Source organism: Anabas testudineus, chromosome 15 (genome assembly GCF_900324465.2).
Source record: "Anabas testudineus chromosome 15, fAnaTes1.2, whole genome shotgun sequence".
Classification (NCBI taxonomy): domain Eukaryota; kingdom Metazoa; phylum Chordata; class Actinopteri; order Anabantiformes; family Anabantidae; genus Anabas; species Anabas testudineus.
This window is the reverse complement of record NC_046624.1, coordinates 4,437,245-4,447,942: the sequence shown is the minus strand read 5'-3', so window position 1 is coordinate 4,447,942 and position 10,698 is coordinate 4,437,245. Positions and strand designations below refer to the sequence as shown.

At 39.7% G+C, this 10,698-nt stretch overlaps 1 protein-coding gene across 2 annotated transcripts; it reads right to left on the bottom strand.

Moving 5' to 3' along the window:
• Positions 1-3,420: 3,420 nt before the first annotated feature.
• On the bottom strand, positions 3,421-9,187 carry ccnj (cyclin J). 2 transcript variants are annotated; one of them, XM_026354064.1, is made up of 6 exons: positions 8,981-9,187; positions 6,502-6,593; positions 5,919-6,129; positions 5,522-5,821; positions 4,492-4,651; positions 3,421-4,283 (listed from the first exon to the last, which is right to left on the bottom strand). In XM_026354064.1, the coding sequence occupies exons 2-6, from the start codon at positions 6,568-6,570 to the stop codon at positions 3,920-3,922; spliced, it is 1,104 nt and encodes a 367-aa protein (XP_026209849.1). In that variant the 5' UTR covers positions 6,571-6,593; positions 8,981-9,187; the 3' UTR covers positions 3,421-3,919. The 2 variants fall into 2 exon arrangements, with proteins under 2 accessions (XP_026209849.1, XP_026209848.1); XM_026354063.1 differs by lacking the exon at positions 8,981-9,187 and adding an exon at positions 6,780-6,916.
• Positions 9,188-10,698: the final 1,511 nt, after the last annotated feature.

Below are 10,698 nucleotides of genomic sequence, written 5' to 3'. Positions count from 1 at the left end.
TATGTAAAGAGTACCATTTAAATAGGCTACAAAGGACAGTGAAAGTCACATTGAATGTAGTATAAATATTCAGTATCTCTCTCTCTTAAAAACCCCAAATCAAATTCATTTATTATTTTTATTTATTGAAGCCAAAAATAATAAATTAATAAAATTGAAAGCTTTACCCAGATGTGTCTTCAGTCAGTGATCAGGTGCAACACATGAATATTGAGCACATTTACTTTAGAACTGGCACTGATTAATTTTGTTTCTAACAGAACTGACGGTCCTTCACCTATGATGTCAGGAAATACTAAACTAAAAATATATTTTAGAGTCAAAATGTGCGAAAAAGGCACAATGCGTAATGCAAAGTATTATCAAATACATCCAAACTAGATGCCTGAAGTAGATTTTCTTCAGGAATACTTGCAGTGAATTAATAAGGGTAAACAACTGGGAGATCTGCCCTATGACAAATATTAATAGTGATAATAGCTGGTCATAAAACATACAACTAACACCTGTCAAGTCATAGTTTCTATCACTACAGTCACAGTGTGTTTCTTTGTATTGTGTAATATATTAGTCCTGATCATCACACATCATAGTGCTGAGATCCCAGTGACAGTGGCTTCTGAACAGAGTGACAGCAAATGCAACATCCAAAGAAGCAATTTAAACATATACGAATGTAATGACAGAAAATATGTTTGCAAAACTTATGAATGCAATATATCACCTAAATACAGGTAACGGGCCTATTAGTCGTATGACGGCTGGCAATGTGATTTTCTTAAGGCACTTTGTGTGTAATGAGCTCATGAATTTGGAGGATGATGATGCATTAATCCCTGCAGAGCATAAAATTGTTCTTTTCTTTTTCTCCATGCTCTGATGTGATCCCTGTTTTGTTTTATTGTTTAAAAAAATTATTTCTATAACAACTTTCATCATTATTTTATCAGTATTTTTTATATTGAACTATATTGTGGACTGATAAACATCCAGAATATTAATAACTCTAACTCTAACTCGCTTGATCATTTTTTGTCTCTTTTCTGAGATGTGTCTTTTGTGAGGTGTCAGCTGGTGGTTTTTTGAATAGTAAATTATATCAAAGTAGCTCTTACCCTCCAATTTTGATCATACACTGAATTCCAGGTTTGTTAAATCCTGACTCCAAGGATCTTTACTTAATGTCATTGGGAATACGTTTTCCAACCTGCAGTGGATATTTGAATGATGTGTTCAATATATAGGAGACCTGACCATAATTTAAGACATAAGCAGATGTTAATACAGCACCAAAGAGTTTATTTAAGTTTTACTTGCCACTGTATCTTATGAGGGTTGTCTGACTAAGTCCTTAAAAGGCATTAACGTCTCTTACTATTTTGATCGTCTACATAATTCTGTATACCCTATAAACCTTATACTGTAAAGTGCCTTTAGATGACTGTTGTTGTGATTATTTTACATCTAATAGTTGACTGTATGGCCACCGTTGTATTTGCTCTTCGAGGAGGTTCATGCACACTGAAGGCCTCAGCTGTGTTGTGGGCTGTCCACTGGCACAAACACACACCAAACCACAAGTTCTTTCCAAGGTCAACCCAGAGGAGTACATCACAAGGATTATTAAAAGCACAAATGCACATTTTCAATATGGAAAAGACAAACGCTAAAGCTTGTTATAATGTGCATAGAGGAATGGTTGGGTGGGTGGTTTAAGCAAAAGTATGTGAATATCATTGAACTTATTTCTTTTTCTGCATTTTCCTTGAATTTACACAGAGCCTGTATGTATTTTGAAAGGTGTGCGAGTTGCTAAGACACAGGATGACATGGTGAATAACATAACATACTGCAACATAAACCAGAGCGATAAAGCTGCTTGCGCGGATCCATAAATCATGGTCCACCTACTGGTTTGGCTATTGAACTGATATACACAGTGTTTGGGAGGAGGGGAGCAGTGAATCATAGTGACGAGGACCAAAGTAAGACTTTGGTCCTCGTCACTACGTTTATCAGTCTGCTTCCTCCTCCACAGGAAGCTCTGCAGAGTATAACCTCAGAGCGGAAATGCTATTTTGGTAGGTCTACCACATTATGACATGTAGAAATCAGGACTGCACAGGAGGTTTACTTGGAAATGCTGTTTCCATCAAGTTTGACCACACCGTTCTCTTTACCCGTTGGTGTAAATGTATAGCTATAATTCAAGACTCAAAGATCAAAAAACCTAAATGTTGAAGTGGAAAGAAAACTAATTCATATGGAGTTTATAGAACTAACTATGTTGATCTCTAATTCTATACTTGTTCTTGATGTCCAGGACAGCGTGGGCATGTGGTTGAACTCAGAGATACACAAAGTTAATACACTTGAATAAATATTTAGCTTATTCCATTCCAAGCTCTGACACAATTTAGCATAGAAAACAAGACAGACTGTGACAAAATGATGAATGCAACATATATTACAGAATTTTGATAGATAAATGAAAATTCATTGTGCAAATGTTGAGTACTGGAGAACAGATAATTATTTTGCTTTTGTTTAAGAGGCAAACCTAAAATACAAAGGCAGCACATTAGATTTATTGAAATAACTATAATAATTGAAATGACATTATTCAGTCCCATGTCTGATGTGAAATCTTATTTTTCATGCAAGAATATGTAAGAAGCGACATGATGGAAATGGGACACATACTGCCCTCTGCAGACTGTGGGTTCACTGGGCATAAACGTATACCACTATACCACTGTAGCGTACTATATTGTATATATCAAAGTGGTAACCGCATCAACACACAGTACACAGTGTAAAAAGTTAGTAACATGTCGATGTGAAAACTACCTCAGTCAGACGAAGGATTATGAAGAGATCATTTCTCGACTGTTAATGTTGACACCAACAAGCCGTGTCACCTGCTGTCCAGCCCTTCAGCAATTCAGAGAATCTATAGGCCAGAACATCTCCACTGCTACATTTAAACTGTTCTTTCATTGCATCTGTCACAACAGGAAATGAAAGGAAAAAGAGGCAGGAGAGGGATGTGGAATGACCTGCAGTTCAAAGGTGGCACCTTAACCCTCACCGTAGCCCCCATTATTTTCACTCTTTTCAAGAACACAGAGAGAGAAGACTGATCAGACAGGGGGGAAATGCAGAAGAAACTAATTAAATCTCAATAGTATCACATTTTTAGGCAACATGCAATGTCATAAGAGGAAGGAATCAGTTGGACTAAAGTCTCAGTTAAACACAGATTTGTATTTTATTTAAAACTATCATCGTTGAAGTGCACAGCACTGAATGAAATCCTCTCTGTTTGGAAGAGTAACAATTTTCTCAGCAAATAAATTGTGACATTTAGAGGAGTATATTCTTTCCTAGTTTTACAAATGAGTCATCCCAAAAAAAAAAAAAAAAAAAAAAAAAAATCAAGCCACAGAACACCTACACAAACTGTGCTCTCTTATCTCAACCACAAACTGACATAGATCCCTTTTTGTTACTGCCTTTTCAACTTAGCCATAAAGGCTACAGGCACAAGGTATTTACACATTTAACACTTCTGAGGTACTTTGGCTCAATTAAATACATTTGGTCTGCGGTTAAATTATACAGTAACACTAGTACAGTGGTGCAAACTCTGCCTCTAGTCATGTCACAACATCTTTCATATCTAATACTTCAAACATCTTGAAAAAGAAAATTCCTCATGCAGGCTCTCCATAGAAAACTACGGCAGAGCGCGCATATTGCACATTACGTACACCTTATGTTTCAAAGTGCTGCACCGATCTTGTCAAGTCTCTTTAAATTAAAAACAAGCTTTTCTCCTTCAGTGTTTTCTGCTGTGTTCAAGAGAAACCGATCTTTTCTCTTAATCCCCCAAAAATAACTACGTCCTGGAAGCACATCATCTGTCAAAGCATGGAGCAGCACAGGTGTAATGCATGCTGACTTGGTAAGCCCTGCTGGGGATGTTGGACTTTGGATCCAGTGAGGCAGTGATGGCTTGATTGTTGGAGTGCTGAGGACCATTAGGAGCCTGCAGGCTGGTAGTGGAGTGGCTTAGGTAGGAGGCAGGCCTGTGATTAGGGGCCAGGCCTGGCTGCGGAGCCTGCTGGGAGTACTGCACACTAGGCCGGTGCAGGTACTGGGCCACAGCGGCTGTCTGGCCTGAACTGTGGTACGCTGTCTGGCCCTGCTGCTGTTGCTGCTGCTGGCTGGGCGGCTGGCACTTCTGCTTGTTGGCCTCTTTGACATCACTGTCATGTGCACTGGGAAACAAAGAGTTGCACTGTTGATTAGATTGACGTTTCTCTTGCTATATGTAGAGTGAAATGCATAGACTGTGTGAGATACTGGCTTGTGTACTGGTGTCGCACTGTGCTGTGAGTTGTCAGTGTCTATCTGCGACACTGTCAACAAGATCATTTCCTCTACTTAGGCAATTCATTGTCGTCTGAGCTACAGACTGATACACACATGAGTAGTTTTTCAGCACATGGGACCAGATTTTCCCACGTGTAGCTTGTGAGGCGCTGCAGTCGAGGCGGCCATGTAGGTGACAGGTGGAGAATGAGGCGGGAGGCGGCCACACACGCAGCAGCCACCAGTGAGGGTGCAAAACGCAAAAACACATGATCTGAGGGGAAAAAGAAGAGAGCAATCATAACAAGTAGAAAGAAAACAGAGCTGCTGTACAACAGAAGAGTACACAGTAACGTTCATTTTCTGTTAACATTTGAGTTACCTTCTAAAATATCATTGTGCCATAGAAAGTTGAACGAAGACAGCATTTCAAATTTGCTGCAACTGCACGACACGGCTAATAAAACCAAAACAGTAACAGAACTGTGGCGGGGCAGCGTGTGAACTTAGCCTCGCTCTAGTTTGGTCATTTGTTGTTGAAGGTGCTGTCAAAGTTATTAGATCTCTGCCAAAGAAATTGAGCCAAGAAAAAGGCTAAAGAGCTCGCTAATGACACAGCCATAGCTAAACCTAGCTGGAGCTAAGACAGCAGGTACTTCCTTTTTAAAAATCAATATGCCAGCAGTTTGCTAATTTAGTTTGTTAGTCCATGTGACCAAATGAACCTACAGCTAAAGCCAATCATAACAGAGGTTAAAACTCTAGCAAAAAACGATGACAAAGTTAACTAGCTTAGCACAGTAGCTGTAACCAGCATGTTAGCTACTTTAGCTTCCAGATCAAAATTATTTGTTATACTTATTTCAGCAAAAATATTCTGAGATGCACCGAGAGGGGAATACGCTATTAAACATGAACTGCATCTGATTAGATTTCATTTAACAGCAAAGGCAAATAATTACATTGAATTTTATGGTTAAAATGCACAGAAACATCATAATGAGATGAAATATGCTGTGATATACTTTAAACCATTGACAGCTTCTGGACTTTCCAGTGAGTAAGGAGACATAAAGGTGATCGGCCATTTATACACTCTAGCACTCTAACAAAAAGCCAAATAACCTTATAAACTGCAACTTACCCTGCAAGGAAACCTCCAGGAAATAATCAGCATACTTGGCCATGTACAGTTTGGTCTTCTCCAGGCAGGTCATAGGCCAGCCATCATGGAGGTCTCCCTCATGGACGGCGATGGAGAGGTAATATTCAATGAAATGCGCAGCAGTAGGGAGGTACAGGTTCCACTGGAAGGTTTCCAGCAGGAGGAGCTCCATGTGGAGTAAACCCTGCTTTGTCAGGACCATGTTCATGGAGCTCATGCAGCCCAGGCTGTTCAGAGTGTCCAGCTTTGGCACGCGGTCCTCCCTTTCCTCAAATTTACCTGCAGAGGGGAATGTTTAGAGGCTCCCAAACAATCACACCATTGAGAAGACTAAGCAGCGAGGGACACTTGTGTGAAGTTGTCTTCGCACACTTACTGGCCAAAAGAAGGCAGGAGAGTGACACCATGTGGAGCTGTTGCACTGTGACATCATAGCGGTCCATGAAGAGGTCCAGCAGGTAGACGGCCAGGTGTCTGGCTGCAGGACACAGCCTGAAGCGGTTGCTGATGATGGCTATGAGGTCTGCAAAGTATCGTCTCAAGTTGAGCTGAGGGGACTGGCCTTTGTAGGAGGGCAACTTGAGCTCCTGTTAGACAACAGGATGGTTTCACATCTCAGAGCACACAAAACTGATTTTCACAAATAATAAGTGGGTTTCATTGGGCATAATCAGACGGTATCAGTACCATAACATTTTTGTTACCTGAAAGTGTGTTTTAAAATCATATTTAACACATTTATGTCCATTTCTTTTTCATAAATCTGGTATTGTTACTCTGAACTGAGAGACACATTCAACACCCAGAAAACACACGGGATAACAATAAAACTAAATGACATGAAACATAGGAAAAAGTTAACCTGTGAGTCATGCAGTGAGGTAAAAAACCCCCTTTTCCCCTCGTTTGTCTCACGTTGACTACTTTAGCAGCCATCACAGAAGTTAGGAGCCACTCACTTTGTACCGTAGCGCCTGGTAGATATCTGCAGCGAGCTGTCCTTTCCACCACTGGTCCTCTAGCTCCATTTAATACAGTGCTTTGGAAACCTCTGAAAGGCAAAACACCATTTATCAGCTAATGTGTGGTGCTGAGGATGTTCTGCTCATGGAGCAATAATGTACGGACGTGAAGTGTCACACAAACAGCCGCTGTTGATCCATCCAGCCTGGTGTCCATTACGTTTTCCTAAACCGGGGAATTAAAAACGTTAAAGCGTTCAAAAGTGGACACTCACCCACTGAGCACATGTGTCGGATATTACGGTCAGTCTCAGTGAAGTGAACTTCCATTCAAACTAACCGAACATGTGTGCTTTCGCTCATTGTTGGAGTCAGCGGGGCTTCTGGGCTCCGACGGCACGAGTTCAGTGAACACAGCTGCTGCCTTCAAGTACTACCGGAAACACCGGCTTCACCGGGAGAGAGCGAGAACAACCAACGGAAACTGCTCGGGAAAAGCCGCATGGTTGTGTTGAGCGTGCGGGTAGCACAAAACAGATGGTGGCCTTTAAACAGATTTGTATGTCACCTTTTTGCCACAGTATTACTACTTATCACATAGTATTATATTATTATAATGTGTATTATTTGAAAATACAAAAACAACAATTACTAATGCTACTAAAAACAACTACAAAAAATAACTGTAATAATGATGAATACAATGTTCATTCACTATTGAAATTTAAAAAAAGGAAACGAATAGATGTTTTGAAACGATCTATTTTTTTTACTGTCTCCTACTGGCAAATTGCGAAAGTAGTGAAAGGTTCTTTGTTTGTACTTGAAGGCATCATTCCGTTGGCAGCACTGATAGTGACCAAAGAAGAAGAAGGACAGTCAACATCCAATCACCAGGTAGCTGCCAGGAGGAGAACTGACAGTAATTACTGATCATCATTTACAAAGTTTAAGCTGTTTAATTGTGAACTGATTGGAACTGTCTGGTATCTGGGATTTAATTGGAATTAAAAATAATAAGAAAATTATGATTTTGATTGGCAGTCTCAAAGATATTTGGTTATTTCACTATTTGCATGACCTTTTACTTAAATTCCAGTATTTACTGTTTTGAGCCTAGTTTCATTGGATACACTCACAGCGAATCATACAACGGACCTTTCTAAAAGGATTTCTATAACCTCTGTTGACATTGATTATCAGTCAAAATGCTCTTTTGCATCACTGATGATCCCTCATAATGGTGTTGGCTAAATTATTCTAATGGGGAATTTACAGTCGCCTCCAATAGATTTAGAAAGGCGTGGCAATTCATTTGTGTTTGCTGTACACTGAATATGTTTGGATTTAGGATTTAGAGATGAATATGAAACTGAAGTTCAAAATTTCAGCTTTTATTTCCTGGTATTTACATAGAACTTATCACTTTGTTCCACTATTTTTTTTTATTTAAATGAAACCTAATATTTGGTTGAACATCCCTTCGGTTTTGTCTCCAGTAGGTGAAATGCATGTTTATTTGGGGTAACATACTGTATGCTGCTTGACTTGGCCAGTCTTTTTCATCATTTTGGTAGATTTAATCTTGGTCTCATCACTACATAAAACTTGGTTCCAGGACCTTTGTGGCTCATCTCTTTACATTTCTGTAAATTTCAACCTCGTTTTCTTATTCTTCACCCTGTTCTGACGATTGTTTTGGTGATGTCACTGACTTGAGTTTATCTTGACAGTCACAATGCTGTTTTTGTTTTCCTTGGCTGAGCCATTCTGTGCATGTTGAACAGACTCCAGTGGTTTCTTTCTTTTTTAAGACACTCCAAATAATTGTATTGGCTATGCTCAGTGTTCATGTAATGTCTCTGATTAATTTCCCCTCTTTTCTTAGATTCAAAATGGCTCCTTCCTCTGACATGGACAGCCCTCTGGACTTAATGTTGATTTATTATTTTCAACAACACATACAGTCTTCACTGGTAAAACCCAAGCTTCTTCATTTCACCTAATTTGGGTGATCTGATAGAAGAGATGCTAAGTTTCTGTTGTTTAATGTGTCTAGATGTAGCTACCATTAGTCTCATAACCATCTTTTGATCTAAACCCAAAGTGACATCAGTGTGCAGCAACACAAATTAATTATCAGTGCTGTTTGGAAGCAACTATATTTGTTTTGTTCTTCTCTCTAGAGCAAAACAAATATAGTTAAAGTGACAAATGGTTCTCTGCTCCCAGGATTGTCAGAAACAAACAAAAAAAAAAAAAAAAAAGAGAAAAAGAAATAGAAAAACACTGAGTCATTTTTGCGGCTCATAAATCAAAATGGGTCAGTTTGCCCCAGCAGCACAGCACAATTCAGTTTGACCTAAATAGTTTAAAAACAACATTGTGGAATCATTCAACCAGGGTTCAGGAAAAAAAAAGTCCCTATATACATGCAGCCCACAGAGTGTGGCTTAACGGGTTTGGTAATGCTAACCTCTGTGTTAGAAACAGTTGAAGTGGTGAATAGTCCCGTTCTTAATGGACTGGAACTGTCTCCACGAGGAAACAAATGGTGTCCTGGGTGGAGGGAGTCGGTGGCCGTCCTTTATGTGCTATTCTTCCCCCTGGTGTCATGCAGTTCCTCTGTGGTGGGCAGTTAACAGCCACATTGACTAGCTCAGAAGTGTGAACAATCCACTGCTGTTCCCTTTCATAGCAAAGGGAGAAAAATATAAGAGAGGATGTAAATAGTTCAGTGGCTGATATTACACTGGACCAGGCAGTGTGAAATATCATAGTATTTTCAGAGGGAACATTGATCTATTCAGTAGGGGGGCGGTGATGCCAAAGATCTTGAATGACTCATCTGGTTTCTGAATCTGAACCTTTTTTTTTTTTTGAGGCACATCAGAGTTTTCTTGACAAAAGAAACACTCATCTTTACCTTAAGTTTTCAGCACAAAGGTCATTCTGCCCATACAGACTCATTATGATTCAAAACCACACCAAGGCCCTAAAAAGAGCACTCATTAAGTTCCTAAAGTGATTTTTCAGATGGTCAGTCCAGATATTTTAGCCAGTATGAACCACTCTCTGTCTACAGGTATTTCAACCTCCAATCTTTGAACTGAGCCTTTGACAGTCTGGATATCTTAATCCAAAAACTGTGTTGGCATCAGTGATGCTGCTCTGGATTGGTTCATATCAAATCTGTCCAGCAGATCTTCCTGTGCTTACAGACATGTTTGAACAGGCCTCCTCCTCTTGTGCTCCTTTTTTTTGTTATCTGGCTCCCATTTGATTCACTACAGCATGTACATGCTGTGGTACAAATCATGTCCAGATATAATATTGCTTTTCATTGCTAAGAGGATGAACTGTATGTCCCAATAAGGCCTGGCACCACTGATGTGTCATCTGTAGTGCCCTATCTTGATTAAAATAAGAAATTACATTTCAGTCCAGTCTGGGTTTTTTATCTAACAACTTTAAATGAGAGAGAACCTAGTTGTTGTTTTCACCTCTTTCTTTACAATCAGGCAACAAATGTTGTACAATCCTGCTTTGTCCAGCTGATGTATTTAGCCAAAAGGCCATTCTTGTCTAGGCAGATCTAGAAAGGCTTGTCCATGCTTTTATCTCATCCAGATTAGACTACTGCTATCAGGATGAGATTATTTTGCTTTGACTGACAAAAACTACTCAAACCTTTTGAGTTTGCTCCACACAAGAAGAATGTGAGCCATGCCTGGTCTGAAGTAACTTTCAGAGGATCTATTATTAAGAAGTGCTGATTTACCTAAAGCTGGAAAGGGTTACAAAGTGATTTCAAAGACTTTAGAAATTCACCAGTCTACAGTTAGACACACAAATCTACAAAGGGAGACACTTTGGGACTGTGGCTACTCTAAGTGAGCATCCAGTCAAACTGACCCCAGGTACACAACAGACACTCATCAATGAGGTAAAGAATGTGAGAATGTCTGTACTTCAGCTGATGTTAAAGGATAATGACCTAAAACACCAGAGCAAATCCACGGTTTCAGAAAAACTTAATCCATCTTTTGTAGTCAGAGCCCAGACCTCAACCCAATAGAGATGCTATAAAACGACCTGAGGAGAGCCACACATGAGACGTTCAAAGAATATGACAGAGCTAAAGCAGTTCTGTCTGGAGGAATGGGCTAAAATTCCTCCTGAACAATGTGCAGG